We start from the raw sequence: 19,235 nt of genomic DNA, 5'->3' as shown, positions 1-19,235 counted from the left end.
AACACCACCAAACTTTCAACACCACCAAAGGCTGATCGTATCAATTGCCGTTATGTGTCCGACATCGAGAGCATGTCATAAAACATGTTACCATTCTGATGCATCGACTTGGGGATGTCTTGCTTTGGATGAAGAGGATGAAGCGTTTAACCTGTTTACCACGCAAGCAAATCACCGTGACCATCCTAGACGGGGGCTAGGAATATGAGACCTGCTCTCAGCGGGCAACAAACTGGCCAATGTCCAAGGTTGGATGGCCATGGGGCAAGCAATCATTTGTGGCCGCGGAGGTTAGGAACCGTTCGCCCAGTCCACATAATGGAAGAAGAAGCGTACGACATGACATCCGAATGTTCCCAACTTCTCTCTCCTCCTGCAAAAAAGAAGGAGGGGGTCCAGCCCTGTTGTTCTAAGTTATGTAAAGTCGCAAAACCTGCTTTCTGGAATACCCACGATCAACATAGCTTCTGATAAATCATGTATTAATTATTTTCACCAACAGAGGGTTATCTGTTTCAAGTTATCAGCTTTCCAGATGAAGCGCTCCTTAACAGACATCTTGCCAACATATGTGTGCTATCTGTACAAGTGAGATTTCAGTGAGATTTTGAACATATTTCTTTGTTCTCTCGCTGACGTGCTGAAGACCCCCTTTCCTCAAAGAGCTGTGCAGGTGCAGTTGATTTATTGCTGTAATTATCCACGAAAATGCTCCTGGAGGTAAAACCACACAATATTTCCAGTTCTGAGTACTGTGCCTAACTGGTTGATATAATATTTTTTGAGTATTAGTGTATACTGTCCGTATGGCATATAATTTGAAAGTGAATTTCACAAATACAGTGCGTTATGAAAAATACAAAAAGTAAATGGCGCCCCCTAGAGTGAACTACAAAAAATACATCAAAATAGGGGAAATTACACTGATGGTGAGGTCTGACTGCCCAGCCCAAAAAAGAAAAAAGAAAGCGAAAAAAGTTGTGGTTTGGATTTAAATAGGCAAATTCTTAGGAGTCTATGATTGGATCATTATTGCCGTGATACAAGATCTTGACCAAAAAATGATGCACCTCTTGATGCAAATAAATGTTGGGTTAGGGTTATTTCCATTAAGAGGTGGATCAATATTTGGTCAAGATCTTGTGTTGGCAATGCAAGAGTCAAGCACTTTGTAAAGTCTACTCCAGCACATCCCAAGGACTTTCAATTAATTTAAGGTCTGGACTCAGAGATGTAAAAATGATTCTTCATGCTCCCTTCCTAACATTCTTTCACAATTTGAGCTCGATGAATCTTGGCTTCATCATCTATGGCCATGATGTGTCTTCCTACACGGTTGTTTAAAAAATGAAAAGCTACACACTCCATCAATTAAAATAATTGTTACCAAACATATTTTTGAATGGGCAGTGTAGATTGAAGAGATTGTTTGTTTGGTTGTCACTCTTGAGATTCGATTTTGTTGGCTGACACAAAATAACCCTTCATGTCCCGTTGATTAATGTGAGCTATGTAATTAAGACTCAAAAGAGTGTGGTAGACCTTAAAAGAATATTCCTGGTTAGCAACAAGTTACCTCAAAATTTTGAGACAGATATGCATTTACAGTGTTAGTCTATGAGGCAGAAAGATAATCAGACCTTGATATTTTAATGAAATTGCTTGCAATCCCAATAACATTGTTGTGTTCAACTGCTTGATTACAAAAACATAATACTTTTTAACAAATCATAAAGGGTCAAATAACCTCGTTCCATAAATATAGTCAGTTACACTAACTGAACTAAGAGGACAGATTATATAGCCTATTTAAAGTAAAAGATAAGTCAGGCAAGTCACAAATGGAAAAATGTAGACAGTAAGAAGTTAAACTGCCTCTTGCTCACATAAACGACACGTACAGACAAATTTAGCACTAATACGAGTCATGGGACAGAGCTTAAACATAATGGCATTTTAACAGTTGGATGGTGAAAATGAAAATCCACACACTAACATATACAGGCACAGTCATTCAGCCACACACTGTAAGACATACAATGAAACACTGTATAAAGTTCTGCACACTTCACCAATGTACAATAAAACTAATGTAAGGTTCTGAAATCACTTTTAAATATAATGGGCGAAATTAATGTAACATCATGCATTTAATGTATGATACAATAATACAAAATTATTAATTGTATTTTGTAGAACTTAATGTACTGTAAAAAATAATATTAAGGACTTTCACAATTTATCTGCTGATTTTGGCATGAAATATATGAAATTATGATCAACAATCCTGTTAGTTTCAAATTTGCAGAAGTAAAGAAAGAAAAAAGGTATAATTTTGGGTAATGTCAAATGTGTCAATCTTTGTGTGGTCCAATTCTGCAGAAATCAAGAGCTTTCTAATGAGTTTGCAGGCACGGATTCCATGTTCGCCTATGTAATTGACTTTATTGAGCTCTAGTGGTACAGTAGGTACAGAACTCTCATTACTATAAGAGTACAATAAGTGTGTGTGTTTACAAGAGCTTATACGACAGATTCAGCCATTTGAGGAGAGCCATTGGTAAACACAGACAAGAAAAGAGCAGTGTGTTCAGTGACTAAACTGGTGTTAAAAATGTTTGTTTTGGGAAATTTCAAAGACACTCATATCGGGCTGTTTCAGAATCTGTTCACACAAGGAGAAAGCATATCATCCAAAATCAGATCTCCTGCTGTAATTTTTACATATGCCCCACAGGTTAGAACTAGAAGATATTCCAGTTATTTCTCATGTCCGTTGATGTTCTCAGGAACCTTTACAGCTCGTTTAGACTCTAGAATCTGAACCCAGACACAAAGCAGGTGAGTAAAGAGATATAGCATAACGTTAACACAGAGGTATGTGTGTGTGTGTTTGCGGGAACTAACCTGGAAAGTTGGACTAAAGGCAATGAGGGTTTGCATGTTGGTGCTGTAATAGCCCAGAACATAATCCCCTGCCAGCAGGGGGAGCTCATTTTTAATATGGACCTTAAAAAGGAAATGCAACACTCATGTTAGACCCATCATGCCATTTTAAACAACGGTTTAAAAATTTAAATTAGACTGTAAAAGTAATAAAAATCCATTAGGAATTTGTAAGCAGTTATTATTTTATAACTTACAAACAGTCATCAGCTACACTTTTCATGAATACTGTTCCGTCATTAATGAATAACTACACAGGAACAAATGTGTAACGCGTTATTAGCATTCTAGTAACTTTGATTAACAAATTAGTAAGTAATAGCGCTCAGTTGAATGTTGTAGTTCACTATTAGCTAAGTAACTACTGTGTTTTTCATACCTCCCAGAGAACTACTATATACAGGTTCATAATTAATGTGAATAATGCATTATGTATAATTAATTCTAAAGTGAAGGTCATGACTCATGTTTCCTTCAGAAGGAATCATTAATTATTTGCATCAGTATTCTAAAGTGAAAAACATGATAACTCTCTAGTAATGACTGAAGTCATTGTAAGCTTTTGAGTTTTTTGTAAGGTTTTGGATAGTAATTCCTTCTGATGGGTTTGGTAACACTTGAGTTATTACTATCTAAAACCTTACAAAAAACGCTAAAGCTTACAATGTATTCAGTCAATATTAAGCAGTTATGCTTTTCACTTAAGAATACTGATCCAAATAACTAGTACATCCTTCTAAAGGATTTGGTAATACTTGAGTCATTACTAGTGGGTTATCATGATCTTTACTTTAAAATTAATGATACGTTATGCATTATTTATTTTAATTATGAACCTGTATATTGTAGTTCACTGGGAGGTATGAAACATACAACATTCAATTGAGAGCTATTACTTACTAATTCATTAATCAAAGTTTCTTGTTAGTTAATAGTAGTTACTAGAATGTTAATAGCGTGTTGCTCACTTGTTTCTGTAGTTATTCATTAATGACGGAACAGTATTCCAAAGTGTTACAAGAACTTTGTCTCCCATACCGTCACAACTTCACCATTGGCAGCCACTTCATCATCTTTGACCCAGGCGAAGGTGGAGTAATCGGAGGCACTTTTGAAGCCAATCTGTATGCAAAGATATAAATCACCTCTAGTTGGTGACCCACTTTATGATACAGATCTCCTTTTTGTCTTTTTCTGTGTTTTAGTTTATCCATCAACCTATTTCTCTCTCTCTCTCTCTCTCTCTCTCTCTCTCTCTCTCTCTCCCTCTCTCCTTCCCTCCCTCACTTTCTCTCTCTCTCTCTCACTCTCTCTCACTCTCTCTCTCACTCTCTCTCTCTCTCTCTCTCTCTCTCTCTCTCTCTCTCTCTCTCGCTCTCTCTCTCGCTCTCTCTCTCGTGCGCATGCGTGAGCGTTTGCTGGGTGAGTGTGGAGAGCGTGTGGTGAGTTTTGAGCGTTGTTTGAGTGTGAATGTAATTTTGTGGCTGCCGTGCCTAAAACTAGTTTTTCACCCTCAGCTATTTTTCTATCTTTTCCTTTTTTCTTTTTTCTTTGTTTCTGTTTTGTTTAGTTAGTTTAGTCGTTTTTTGTTGTTCTAATCCGGGCCGTGTGCTACCTGCCCTTGAGGAAGCATATGGCGGTCCCGGATTCGCGAGTTTTGAACGCACTCACGCGGCGTCATGCAGTTAAGGTGGCGGCTGCTGTGAGTGTGGAGGATTGTTGTTTAGCAATAGGTGAATTTGTGGGCCATGAGTGCATTTTGTAAGCCTCAAAAATGAACAATGCTAATGTTATATTTTTAAATAATATAGACAAAGCAAATGAGTTAGTTGAGCGTGGGATCATTATTGATGGTTTGTTTACACCTGTTCTCCCTTTATCAATGCCATCTAAAAAAGTGACATTGTCTAATATTCCTCCGTTTATTAGTGACCAACTACTAACACAATCTCTTTCCCGTCATGGCAAATTAGTGTCTCCAATAAAGAAAATACCGATTGGCAGTGGATCTCCATTGTTAAAACATATAGTTTCATTTAGGCGTTTCGCTTACATGATTGTGAAAGACGACGCTGAACTAGACCTTACGTTTAAATTCCGAATCGAGGACTTTGACTATGTTGTGTTTGCAACAACGGGGAAAATGAAATGTTTTGGTTGCAGTAAAGTGGGACATTTGATTCGTGATTGCCCTGATAAAAGGGAAACCGTAGTAACAGAGCAAATTATAAATGATGTAACTGTCCCGCCACACGCGACAGATCAACCCTTTGAAACTGACAGTACAGAGCCAGACGCTATCGCGGCAGAACGAGCGGAACCCGAGGCGATCGCAACAGAGCCGCAAGCGATAATTCAGGGTAATGCTGAGACTATTTTAAAGAAAGGGTCGTTGAACAAAACAATAGTTGATGCGGAGTCCATTGGATCTTTTGACGATGGACTCAGTGTGACAAATCGAATAGTCACTTGTTCGGAGAGTAACGATAAGGTGTCTGAGATGATCCCACAGTGCGAGGGAGAAAGACAGCCTTTGATTGAGCAGTTATGTGAGAATGATGGCATTGACATTGAGGCAGAACATACATTGTTTAAGGTACCGTTAAAAAGAAGGAAGAGTGATAATAGGCTTACTTGTGACTTGAGACCTGTAAAAAGAACAGATGTAGGTGAATGTGAGGATCAGGTAGACACAGAGAGTGGCAGTGAATCAGACTGTAGTATCTCTCTTTCACAGAGTGAATGCGTGAGTCGCAATTATGAAGTGGAAGATATAAAACTGTTTCTTAAAGCGACGAAAAATAGAAGAGGGGTACGAGTGAACGAGTAGGCTATTTTCCTGACCTTAAACAGTTTATTGAGAAGACAAGGTGTCTGATGGCTGAAGGTTTTTTTGCCAACAAGGAAATTTACAGGTTAAAGAAGCTGTTGAGAAAACTCAATACTGAAATAGACAATGATGGTGGTGGAAAAAGCTAATTTAATGATAATCAGTGGTTTGTTTTTTCTGGTTTGTTATTTATTCTCTATGGGTGAAATTAGTGTTGCCTCAGTCAATGTAAATGGAGCAAGAGATGTGAAAAAAAGAGTAATGTTATATGAAATGTCTATACAGAAAAAAATAGACATTTTTTTTCTTCAAGAAACTCACAGTGATTCCAAGAATGCTGCAGATTGGGAAAGAGAATGGGATGGCATCTCTATTTTAAGTCACAACACTGCTAGCAGTGGAGGAGTTGCCGTTTTATTTTCTAAAAACTTCAAACCTATTTCGTATGAGGTTGAAGAGATTATAAAAGGTAGACTCTTAAAGGTTAGAGCTTTGTTTGAAAATCATGTCTTTGTTTTTATTTGTGTTTATGTCCCAACCTCAGGAGTTGAAAGAATGCTGTTTTTAAATACTCTCAATTTAACCTTGCAAAAGTGTGACAGTGAAGAGTTTTTGTTTCTGGGAGGAGATTTTAATTGCACTGAACAAACTATTGATAGGAATCACATTGAGCCCCATGAGCCATCTCGGAAGAGACTTATCCAAGTAATTAAAACAAATGAGTTGTGCGATATATGGAGACATGTTAATGGTAATTTAAGACAGTATACTTGGTCTCATACCCGTGACAATGTATTTTCTTTTGCTAGGTTGGATAGATTTTATGGTTTTAAACATCAATGTGGTATTTTTAGCAAATGTTTTATTGTCCCTGTTAGTTTTTCTGACCATAGCATGGTGTGTTGTTCTTTTATTTTGAACTCTATTAGACAAAATAGTGCTTATTGGCATTTTAACAGTTCTTTGCTAAATGATAAAAAATTTAAGGAAAATTTCAAAATTTTTTGGGAAACATTTAGAGCTACAAAGAATACATTCCAGTCATTGAGGCAGTGGTGGGATTTTGGTAAAGTTCAAGTGAAACAGTTTTGTCAACAGCATACTCGAAATATTACTGTACAGTTATCTAAATCTATGAAGAACTTGGAGACATCAATAGTCAAATTACAGGAGTTAGCTGAATCAACTGGTGGGGGGGATGTTTTGGAAGCTCTTACAATGAAAAAAACTCAACTTGGTGATCTTTTAGCAGTTAAGGTGCAAGGAGCTCTGGTTCGGTCCCGTTTTCAGAATGTTGACCAATTGGATGCTCCAACGAAATATTTCTTTAACTTGGAAAAAAAGAATGGACAGAAAAGATTAATTCACACACTACGCTCCGAATCTGGTATGTTATTATCCGATCCCATTGATATTAGAAAGAGAGCAGTTTGTTTTTATGAGAAGCTTTACAGCTGTGAATGTGTTGAAGAGCCTGACACTGACAATGTCTTTCTTGGAAACCTGGCACAGGTGTCTGAGGATGCCAATATGAAACTCCGTAAGGCCATGAGCCTAGAGGAGTTGTACAAGGCCCTTCAGGGCATGGAGTCCGGGAAGGCTCCTGGCATCGATGGTCTTCCAGTAGACTTTTATAAGTCTTTCTGGACAGTGTTGGGGGAGGATTTGCTCGCGGTGCTCAATGAAAGCTTGGCGGAAGGGCGGCTGCCGTTGAGCTGCTGTAGAGCAGTTCTTACACTCCTCCCGAAAAAAGGAGACCTGACGGAGATTAAGAACTGGCGCCCTGTGTCGCTGCTTTGCACAGATTACAAACTGCTCTCAAAAAGTTTGGCAAATAGAATGGTAGATGTAATGGAGCAAGTTGTTCATCCGGACCAGAGCTACTGCATACCTGGTAGGTCCATTTTTGATAATATTTCTTTAGTACGGGATATTCTAGAAATCTCCAAGCTGTTTAATTTAGACTGTGCGTTGCTTTCTCTAGATCAAGAGAAAGCGTTCGATAGAGTTGAACATAATTACCTATGGAAATCATTAGCAGCTTTTGGTTTCTGCCAAGATTACGTGGATATGATTAAGATACTGTATACTGATGTTGAGAGTGTGCTGAAAGTGAACGGTGGCGTATGCACTCCTTTCAAGGTTGGCAGAGGTGTTAGGCAAGGTTGCTCGCTATCAGGAATGCTCTACTCATTAGCCATTGAACCGTTATTGCAGCAGATAAGAGTAAATTTGACTGGTGTAAATATACCTGGTTTTAACTGTAACATTCATTTATCCGCTTATGCTGATGATGTGATTGTAATAGTCAATAGTCAAAAAGATATAGAGATTTTAAAGAAATTACTTGAAGATTTTAGAGTTTTATCTTCTGCTAAATTAAACTGGAACAAAAGTGAAGCTTTAATATGTGGAAAGTGGACTGGAGAGGAACTAAGCCTTCCTGATGGTTTATTTTGGAGTAAAGGAGGTTTAAAATACTTGGGAGTTTTTTTAGGAGATGAGGACACAGTACAGAAAAACTGGGAAGGGATTGTTGAAAAAATTAAAGGTCGATTAGCTAGATGGAGATGGCTGGCCCCGAACATGTCCTATAAAGGGCGTACTTTAATTATCAATAATTTAATTGCATCCTCTCTTTGGCATAAGCTTGCATGTATAGATCCACCTGTGAAAATGTTGATTGAAATTCAAGCCTTACTGGTGGATTTTTTCTGGCATAAATTACACTGGATTACAAAGAGCATTTTATATTTGTCTAAAGAAGAAGGTGGACAGGGGCTGATAAACTTGCAAAGCAGAACAGCAGCTTTCCGTTTGCAATTTATACAAAGGTTTCTTTCGGGGTCATGTGACTGTGGTTGGAGAGTGACTGCATGTGCTATTTTACGGAGTCTGGGAGGCCTACAGATGGACACATCTCTCTTCTTGTTAGACCCTCTAAAACTGGATGCCTCCAATATGCCAATCTTTTATCGAAATATTTTTAAAGTGTGGAGTCTTTTTAATCAACAAAGGACACCATGTATGAAGTCAATCTTCTGGTTGTTAAACGAACCCATAGTATATGGAGCACGCTTGGATATTTCTGCTGTTGGACACAGTTTTCCTGGACTAAATAATATCCTTTGCAAAGCTAGGATCACCACCTTAAGATTTTTGCTAAATGTGGTTGGACCTAATTTCACGAACATTGACGAAACCGCTTCTCATCTGGGAATTTCTTCAACTCGAATAGTTGCTCAATTGATGGCGAAATAGCAGTCTTCTCTTTCAAAGGAAGAGAGACAATTACTAACAGACTATTGTACAGGAGTAGAGACTCCAAATACTGAAGATCCTTTTCCCACTATATATCTGTCTCCCAAACTTGATGAGTGTATGGGTTTGTTTTTAAAAACTGGAAAATCTTTGTGCTTGGATTTCTTTTCAGTTACGGGGAAAGTTTTGTACAAAGCTTGTGTTTGGGTTTTTAACAAGAAAGTTTTAAATGACAAAGTGGATACACCATGGCGGTCTTTTTTAAAGTTGGATGATGATGTTAAGCCTGAATGGAGAGTCTTGTATAAGCCACCGTTACAAAAGAGAGTAGGTGATATACAATGGAGAGTTCTCCATGGGCAATAGCTGTCAATGCTTTTATTTCTGTTTTAAATCCTGAGGTGAGCTCTGAATGTCCTTTTTGTTTTAAAAGAGAGACTGTTTTTCATGCTTTTATGGAGTGCTGTAGATTAAAGCCCTTATTTGGTGTATTAAGAAATCTTTTTGATGCTTTTAATGAAACTTTTTCTAAGGAAATATTTGTTTTGGGTGCAAAATATGTACAGAAAAGACGGATTGATTGCCAATTAGTAAATTTTATTTTGGGTCAAGCTAAACTTGCTATCTTTTCAAGCAGAAAAAACATGATTGAACAGAGGCCTGGACATAATGTTACTGTGTTGTTTCCAAATCTTATAAAGTCTAGAGTGTTGATTGATTTTAATTTTTATAAATCTATGGATGATCTTATTACATTTGAACTGAAATGGTGTAGTAAAGGAGCTTTGTGTTCTATGATTGAAGATGAATTATTTTTTACACATTTACTGTAAGTTTATTCTCTGTTTAATTTATACCTTGTGAATTGTTTTATGTAGATTTGTAATAAAGAGCATTCAAATTCAAATTCTCTCTCTCTCTCTCTCTCTCTCTCTCTCTCTCTCTCTCTCTCTCTCTCTCTCTCTCTCTCTCTCTCTCTCTCTCTCTCTCTCTCTCTCTCTCACCTTGTACAGCCCGATCCAGTCCCAGGTTGAGGATTCAAAGTTTTCCAGGATGGTGTAGGTGAATGTGGCATCTTCATCTGCACTCCAGTGTCCGTCCACTGTCAGTGTGACTAGAGGCGTCTCCAACTTTTTCCTCATCTGCATGATGAGATCAAAAAGAGATACATTATATTTTTGGACTAAATGTCATGTGCACTGAAAATTAGATAATATTATTATTATTAATGATTACTATAAGCTTGTTTACTTCAATTTGATTCAGTGAAGCCTATTGTCATCTTATTGGTTAAATATTCAGGAAATACATAAATCATACCTCTAGATTGAAGGTCCCAATGACGGGTTTGTGGTCACTGACCCCGTATGAGACATCAGAGGTGTACATGTCCTGCATCACCTTGACAGGATACTCATCATCGTCAACTGATGATGTTGTCGAACTATTCTCATCCTCTGTCTCTGCAGCTTTTGGTTTTATCCTCCACAAGATACGATCCGTCCAGGCAGGCTTCCGCTTTTTACCACTAATCATTGACCCATGCAAAAAAAAAAAAAAAAGAGAGAGAGAGAGAGAGAGAGAGAGAGAGAGAGAGAGGGAATGTAAATACTACTATTATTAAAAAAAAACTAATATTAATGTAAATGCAGAGTGAGCTTGTAGTCTTGGAGAACTTAACTTTATTATAGTTTATTTTTATCAAAAATCCAGTATAAATGTAATATTTTGAAATATTATTAGAATTTAAAATACTTGTTTATATTTTAAAATGTACATTTTATATACATATACACTATTTTATTCCTGTGATGGCAAAGCTGAATTATCAGCAGCCATTACTTCAATTATAAGTGTCACACAATCCTTCAGAAATTATTCTAATATGCTAAGTTTTTTAAACATTTTTTATTATCGTCATTGTTGAACAGTTGGGATATAGTGTGTCCTTGCAGTGTGCTGCAGTTGTGCACATGCAGACATGTGACTGATATGCTGTGATCTAATTCTACAATATGAAACATGCAAATGCATCAAACACCAGCATTTCAGAGCGAAACATGCGTTCTACACAGTGATGGAAGCTTTTAGAAGCCCAATGACACACTGACATGGATATGTGGTCATGTGTTAAATGAGATGAGTCTGTAGGAAGGGCTGGGTGGACATTGAACCGATAGAGTCGTTGGTGTATATGATTTCCTACATTTCACTTCTTTCACACCTTGACTAGTAATCTTGAAAAAAAAACTACCTCTGCTTCCATTACAGACACAGCAAAACATAAATTTCCAAACATATTTCAGAGCTTAAATGAGGGAATTATCTGTGCTGAAAAAGTAAACACCCATCACATTACATTTGCATGGACATGAAATGCTTACTGAAACATGAGGGGAGAGTACGTGAGGATTGAATGTTGAGTAAGAGAAGTGCAGTGTTTTACGGGGATGTGATGTGAGAGGGATTTTGGGTTATAGGTTAAGGTAGAAATAGGGGTCGTGCAAAAAACAAAAATTTTGCTTATCAAATCTTACGTAAAGCCAAACCATGTCTTCGGTGCTCTGTGTGGAGAAAGAATGATCATGTTTTTCTTCTAAGAAAACACATTAGACTTGCTTATCAGATCTCATGAAATGGAGATCTGACACTGTTTCTGCTGTCATGCATTGAAAATAGTGTGTTTGTTTTATGTTAATGATGTGTAGTGTGTAAGTGATACCTTGTATCGTAAGTCTCAGAGAAACGGTCAAATTTATACGTTGGTTTAAAGCGCAATGGTCCCTCTTCAAACTCCTGAAGGATAGGTTCTTTCTTCTTCATCATGGTCAACTAAGACAATAGAATAGTATAGAATAGAATAGAATAATGCATATTAAATTACCAGTTTCTAACACTTGTCTCTTGTTTTTAATAAAATTTGACATTAGCAAGTTGCTAAGCTAATGACGTGATACTAAGCACCTATTTAAAACCAGCATTTCCCTTGACTTTGTCTGCCAAATTCAAAGCCATGAGTTCTGTAATTCACACAGAATATGTTTTCGCGTCTAAAAACGTGAGGCAGAGCAGTGAAAAAAACACAACGCAAGACATGATGCTATGCAAATCCAACAGTCAAACACCTCTGTGTAGTGTATGTTAACATAAAAACAATTGAATGAAATGCAAAACTGTTTAGGACCACATTTAACATCTGGAGTGAGTCTATGGTGCCTAAAATGCTGTCTATGTAGGCAGCTCACTGGGTTTTGGTATAGAGTGGACTTCAGAAAAGTGTGTATTTGCATGCATTTATCTTTGATTGTGTTTGCCTGACCTGATCTCTATCCCACAGCAGGTTAAAACGGCCATTGTTGATCGAGGAACGGAGAAAGTGCATACCATGGTCAGCGATTCGGAAGTTCAGATCTCCAAACCAGAAGACCACCCTAGGAGAAGAAACAACAGCAATATGAGTACCACGTTGTGTTTTGGGATGCATGAACATGCATGAGCAACTTTAATCCAAGTTAGCACTGACTTGTGGTCTAGCACATTCGGTGTGTTGTACATATCGAAATCTTGCGTGTCCAATATATACTCAAACTCATCCATGCGTTGCAGGGCGTAGTTCATATGAGCCGCCAGATGACAGTTCAGAAAACACAGCATGTGACCGTAAAACGAGAAACGCACAGAAACACCACCCTTATTTCCCTGCAAGAATCAACAATACTATATTAGTCCAGCTATATATTAGCCTATTACAACATACTCCCTGTTCATACTCGCATATTCATACATTTAAAAGGATAGGTTTAGGTGATTTTTTTTTTACGCAATATATATTATATATACATACAATTCAACAGTTTTAAACATTGTTAATAAGAAGAAAAATGTTACATGAGCAGCAAATCAGTATATTAGAATGATTTTTAAGGATGATTTTAAGGATCATGTGACACTGAAGGCTGGAGAAATTGTGCTGAAAATTCAGCTTTGCCATCACAGGAATAAATTATATTTTAAAATATATTCAAATATAAAACAGTAATTTGAAATTTGTAATAATATTTCATAATATTTTTTGATCAAATAAATGGTGAGTATTAGAGCTTCTTTCAAAAACACACACAAAAAAATTTGTTACCGACCTCAAACTTTTGATATATCAGTTTTTAAGAAAAATCATAGGAATCAATAGGAAATCATTGTATGACAGAAAGTGTCTGTGAAATGTCAGGATGTAAAGGCTGTACTGTACCCAGTATCCAAACAGGCCAGTGCGGGTGTATGTACTTTGGATGTCTCTGATGAAAGGCAGATGGGCCTGCTTTGCAAACAATATCAGCAGCAAACCCTGCATCCTCACTGAAGTCACCTGAGGACAGCAAAAAGTTAAAGCTCTTCTCATATGTCAGAGCTTCAATGCACTTCTCAACACAAACGTCACACACGGCTTTGACCTCCACAAAACCGAGGAAACCTATTTAAGCTTAGAATGGAGAGAATGATGTCCTTGATACATTGCAGAAAGAAAATAAAGTGTTTTTGGTGAAGTGGAATTCAGTTTTCAAAATCAGAGCTAATTAGTCATTGAAGGCAGAATGGGGTGGGCTCACATCAAATCTGTGCTTAAGTTACACAAATATGCTAGCGTGAAACAATGCCTCTAGTGTGTTCATGGCCTGCAGAGAACAATGGAGCTTAACAAGCTAAATGAGGAGACGGATCATCCTGATTCTGTCTTTCTGTCATTGTAACAGTTGTAACTGCATATAAACATATGTAAGGGCACTCAAACACTTCTCTGTCTTCCACACTCTCTAAACTGAGCTTGCAATGCTAAGACACACACACAGTTATTTTTTTATGCTGTACCTTGATATATCCCATTGGTGCCAAAGTATCCATGAAGAGGAGGCTCCATGAATCCTCAGCAATGAGATCAGAGACATACCGCACTGGAGTGGCATTCACTTCCTGTAGACTGAAACACAAACACATCTGCTTATATTATGTCACATCACTGTATATATGATGTGATAGATTACATAGAAACTGTAATCTGTAATATATACACATATACATATACGTGTGTGTGTGTGTGTGTGTGTGTGTGTGTGTGTGTGTGTGTGTGTGTGTGTGTGTGTGTGTGTGTGTGTGTGTGTGTGTGTGTGTGTGTGTGTGTGTGTGTGTGTGTGTGTGTGTGTGTTACATCACGAGTACTGTGCTAGACTAACTGACTAGTAACAGCACTTGCATAATGTTGGCTTGATTGCTTATTTTGCTGTCCTCATTTGTAAATCGCTTTGGATAAAAGCATCTGCCTAGTGATTAAATAGAATGGAATGTAAATATGACATATATGTATCATGTGACACTAAGACTGGAGTACTGGCTGCTGAAAATTCAGCTCTGCCATCACAGGAATAAATTACATTTCAAAATATATTAAAATAGAAAACAGTTATTAAAACCTCAAATATTTCACAATATTACTATTTTTACTGTATGTTTTATTACTGTTTATACTGTATATCAAATAAATGCAGCCTTGGTGAGCATAAGAGACTTACCAGCCCACATTGTTGAATGGTAGTGCATATATCAGTTAGTTAACATTTAAAATTGACAACCTTTTTTTATTATAAATGTGACCATGTGATTCACATGCCAGTAACTCACCCAATCACATAGAGGTCAGTGGCCGGCTGTGAGTCAAGCTGCAGTAATGTCCTCACATCAGCTGGTGGCCCTGCTGTGCTAACATTCCACGTGACCATGTGCAGCCTGAACAATAGAAAAAGAAAGAAACTGAAAAGTGCTGGGTTTAGGTCCGATTTTTTTATGCCCTTCCCTCGCTAACTTCCCCCGGTCTCGTTCACTGGGATGTACATCATTGCTTACGTTGCACGAGTGCCCACTACTGGCAGAACAATGGCTTTAAATGGAACGCCCTGGCCTAAACCCTTGATCACTTGGAATCCACAATGGAGCTGATTTATTATTTACAGGGTTTTTTCCCCCTTTTGAACGCAACATTCTATAGGCCTGTATGCTTGACCTGTTGGAAAAAATATAAAAAATTATACAAGTGAAAATTATATCAATACAATAAACTATAACAATCAGCTTAAGGTAGCCAAGAGTATTATGTGGTTAAATTTCAAAATAACTCCAATATCATACACTAGAGTTGTGTAGAGTTTAAGCACGAGCTGCTGTGACGTCACAATCGTGTTGCATTGTTGTCAATGGATCTGCCTTAAGTGTACGTATCTCGCTCCCTCAGTCAAAATCAAGGGATCGAGGTGCTTAGGGAAGCTTAGATAAGTTTGCTAATGTATGTATAAAAGTGAAATTACACACAGCCTAAGAATGAATTACTGAATGAAATCAACTCTGAGTTGCATATCTGAGAAAAACTTGTGGAAAATGATCAAATAAATAAGATAAACATTCAGAGAAATTGCTGGCAAACAACCTACAAATGACAAAATCCACCTTCTATCCCTCCAACAGAAGTCTATCTAAAACTCATTCTCAGATATGAACTCTAAAAGTCAATGACTCAATACACCTGAAAGACTCTCTGTTGGTGTATCGCCCACATAGGTGAAAGGCTTCGTCCAGCGTACGGGACACTTCCTCGTTTGCCTCATCATCGGAGCTGAGATCCTCCAAGCAAGTGAGCAACTGAGCGAGCCGCTGGCGAAGCATCAGCCGTGCTGAAGTAGACTGAGATGCCATGGAGGACATACTGTCAGAGCGCACACGTGGGAAGTCAAATGTGTCCGACATCTTTTTGCTATTCTTCCAATACAACTGATAGTCTGAGGCCTGGTTTATGCAAACCAAGAGTTCATCTGAAGTGAGTTGATTTATTATTTGATTCTCTATCCTACTGGTTGTTTTTTCTTAGCTTTAGATGACCAAGAAACTCCATATATCCAAGAGCTGGTTTAGGTTTAGCTGATGCAGAATCCACATTCTGTAGTTCCAAGGCTTACATTTCCAATTTCTTCTCAGAACCAGTTCTCATTCTGAAATCATTCTCCTTTTCACCCAGAAATCCTCAGAAATCCTTCAGAAATCAAGTAGCGGTTGCAGTAAATGAAACCCTTTTTGCTAAATGTTCTCAATGCATCCTGAATCAACGAGTGTGAGTAAAAGCATGCGTTTTGGAGAGTGTTTGGGATTAGGAACTGTAATCTGGAGCAGCGGAGAGCCACGTGAATGAGGCCAGGAATACGAAATGCAAGGATCACTAGCAGGCCTGATCTCCAAATCACTGTGTGTATTGTTGCAATTCTTGAGCGACGCAAGTGAATGTCGACAGATGCTAATCCGGTTTATTTAAGTATTGGCCTCAACGCTGTGAATATTTCTTGGACCCTACAAGAAAAAAACTGAGATAACTAATTTTCCTAAAGATATTGGGCAACGGTTGAAAATGTGAGAACATAAAGACAAACTTTGGTATCAAACTTGTAATTTTAAGTCAACTCTGGAGTGAGATTTTACTTCCTTGGAGTTTAATTTGAACTCTTTTGGAGTTGAATGAACCTTCTTGCCTATTAACAAATTCCCCTACAATGTGAGAGATTGCATTCCATATTATCTGATAAACACAGTTATCACACTGCTTTTAAAATGTGGTTATCTTTTTAGTTTAGAAAAAGATTATCTTAGACTCTATGAAGTCAGTATTCAGTTGCAACATAAATCTTTGCCAATTTGTGCTCATCTGATGACCTTATGTTTTTCCCTGTTTAAATCAGGGAATTTGTACTAAGCACCAAATTAGTACAAACCAATAATAATCTCTTCACCTTGTTGCTATAATCCAGTCACATGCAAATTCTTAGGGGCAAGGAAGCATTCAGCAGAGAGAGAGAGAGAGAGAGAGAGAGAGAGAGAGAGAGAGAGAGAGAGAGAGAGAGAGAGAGAGAGAGAGAGAGAGAGAGAGAGAGAGAGAGAGAGAGAGAGAGAGAGAGAGAGAGAGAGAGAGTAGGCACATAAGGACAAAGCAACTGGTCTTGTGACAAGTTGTGAAACATTTGAACGAAACACCAACATTCATAATTTGGTTCCATGCAAGAAGAAACAGTCAGTAATGATGGACATTAAATCTCAAACTTTACACTTTGAACTCCTTTCACTTCCTGTCCGTCTCTCTGCCTCAATTCGTTCATCTCATTCTGTTATTCTGAAGTGAAGAGGGGTTCATTTCATTGATCAAGGACGGTGTTACCTGAAAGCCTGATGTCCACCTCTGGATCCAACATTTTGTGTGCTCATAATCAGATCTGTGCACACACACACACACACACACACACACACACACACAAAAACAACAACATATAAACACGCATACATAATTCAAACATTAATCTAATCTAAAAGAGTTAATCCTGTCTTATTCAAGCTGAAAAGCTTTTTAAAAGGATGAAATAAAAATCTGGAGGTTAACTGATTGGATCAGTGTGATGCTCATATTCCCCATTTTAAAAAAAAGCAGTTCATAAATACACATTTTCAATGATGACTATGTTTTTATAAATAAAATAAAAATAACGGATTTTGTTATATTTGTGTGGGTTCTTAAAGTAAAAAAAATAATTTAAAAGGGCTGATCGAATTGAGAAAATTGTCTTTTGTTGCGTCCAAGCATAACGGCTTTTCAAAAAAACAAAAATCTGTTGATCATATATTTGTGATATGAAAACCAATGATAAAGCGACAAATAATGACATTTATATTTTTGTAATCCAGATCATAACGGAAAGCGCTGTAGCTACTGTTGCTATGGTTACCTCAAGCTAAAATGACTTGTGTGCGCGATTTATTGTGCTGTCACTGTGGCCTTAAGCCTACCTAACTAGTTGTGGGCAGTGGGATAATAACTTTTGTGATTACTGAAATGTTGTTTGATAGCACTGAAAACATACTTTTAAGGACATTGAGCTACTTTTGTTTGACTCGCGCTTTTTCTTTGTCTAACTTGATAATCTGACTATATTCATTGAATGTCATGAAAGGCGCATTTAAAAATACAATTATTTTATTATTAGTAGTAGTAACGTTGGTAGTATTAATAATAATTGAATGGTTATTGTGGCGTGAACGTCGTTTTTCAAAAACAAACCAAAAAAAAACATGTCAAGCTTAACAAATTCTTAGACTAATTTAATTTCTCCCTTTTGTTTATTTGATCCATTTGATCTATTCTTTGTAACAACGAATTTTGCTGTTTGTCATAGCCTACAGCTTGTCACTATGAATAAGTGGGATATAGGATTCAAACAGACATCGAATAAACTTCAAATATTTGGTAGGCTAGCCTATACGACAACTAAACTAAGGTCCTCTAAAGTATAACGTCACGAAATCCAAATTAATCAAAGTCCTTACCAAGTAGCCTTACTCTAAAAATAAGCCAAAGAAAATCGCAGTCATCCTCGCGCACAGAAAAAACAACAACAACAAAATCAAAAATACCTTTCAGCCTCGGTGCTGTGCAGATTCTGCAGTTGTCTTGAATGATCTATTCCGTGCTTAACAGGTGCTATAGGACAACGTGAGTTTGGGATTTGTGTTTACACCCCTTCGCTTTCTCACCAATTCACAGAAACCTCTTAAAGCCACAGTAGCTACTTATTGTTTCATCATATAAAAGCCTAAAAGGTTTAGCTAAGTTATGAAAGACTCGACTGTGTCTAAACAATGCGTTATATATCGCAATCCGTTTGATTAGGTGAAAACAGAGGGTTCTCTGTTGACTATACAACATAAATGTAAAATACTTGCCCTTTCTATTATCTGCATGAACAGAACTTTTTGAGCAATGATGCTGAGCAATCTTGCCGAGCGATTGTTGCTTGGGAAATTATCCCATTTTTATTATCCCAGCTTGTTGCTCCCCATTGAAAATGGGAAATACATTTCTATCTGGATCATTTAGATCGGTCGTGGGCCCTGTGTCTCATCTGGTTGCCCGTTGACGGCAACATTGCCCAGCAACATTGCTCAAAAAGTTGCTCTGCGTATCATCACCTTTAGTCTAATATCATGAGTTGTTGTTATACATCACAAAGGCCTTTAAAAGAGTTACAGCAATATTAGCATAAAAAATAAACCATTTAATAATTCATGAACTTGCTTTTAGACTCCATACGGTTACAGCCACATTGATTTAAGTAAGGGATAC

At 37.5% G+C, this 19,235-nt stretch overlaps 1 protein-coding gene across 3 annotated transcripts; it reads right to left on the bottom strand.

Moving 5' to 3' along the window:
• Nucleotides 1-1,634: 1,634 nt before the first annotated feature.
• Nucleotides 1,635-18,602, bottom strand: inpp5kb (inositol polyphosphate-5-phosphatase Kb). 3 transcript variants are annotated; one of them, XM_077242000.1, is made up of 14 exons: nucleotides 18,527-18,602; nucleotides 17,280-17,334; nucleotides 14,711-14,815; nucleotides 13,904-14,012; nucleotides 13,287-13,403; nucleotides 12,561-12,736; nucleotides 12,357-12,468; nucleotides 11,760-11,869; nucleotides 11,575-11,601; nucleotides 10,358-10,565; nucleotides 10,042-10,179; nucleotides 3,985-4,068; nucleotides 2,908-3,009; nucleotides 1,653-2,820 (listed from the first exon to the last, which is right to left on the bottom strand). In XM_077242000.1, exons 2-14 carry the CDS (start codon nucleotides 17,324-17,326, stop codon nucleotides 2,761-2,763), a joined length of 1,395 nt encoding a protein of 464 aa, XP_077098115.1. In that variant the 5' UTR covers nucleotides 17,327-17,334; nucleotides 18,527-18,602; the 3' UTR covers nucleotides 1,653-2,760. The 3 variants fall into 3 exon arrangements, with proteins under 3 accessions (XP_077098114.1, XP_077098115.1, XP_077098113.1); XM_077241998.1 differs by lacking the exons at nucleotides 17,280-17,334; nucleotides 18,527-18,602 and adding an exon at nucleotides 15,606-16,283; XM_077241999.1 differs by lacking the exons at nucleotides 11,575-11,601; nucleotides 17,280-17,334; nucleotides 18,527-18,602 and adding an exon at nucleotides 15,606-16,282 and having other exon boundaries at nucleotides 1,635-2,820.
• Nucleotides 18,603-19,235: the final 633 nt, after the last annotated feature.

Source organism: Siphateles boraxobius, unplaced genomic scaffold (genome assembly GCF_051911475.1).
Source record: "Siphateles boraxobius isolate OS27281-9 unplaced genomic scaffold, OSU_SipBor_1 25, whole genome shotgun sequence".
Lineage (NCBI taxonomy): Eukaryota > Metazoa > Chordata > Actinopteri > Cypriniformes > Leuciscidae > Siphateles > Siphateles boraxobius.
This window is presented reverse-complemented; position numbering and strand designations above follow the sequence as displayed.

Coding starts and splice junctions, on each gene's coding strand:
- inpp5kb (XM_077241998.1), bottom strand. CDS start 15,826: ATGTCGGACACATTTGACTTCCCACGTGTGCGCTCTGACAGTATGTCC. Junction 14,816..15,605: donor ACCAACAGAGAGTCTTTCAG/GTGTATTGAGTC, acceptor TCTATTGTTCAG/GCTGCACATGGTCACGTGGA. Junction 11,870..12,356: donor TGCTGTGGGATAGAGATCAG/GTCAGGCAAACA, acceptor CTATTGTCTTAG/TTGACCATGATGAAGAAGAA.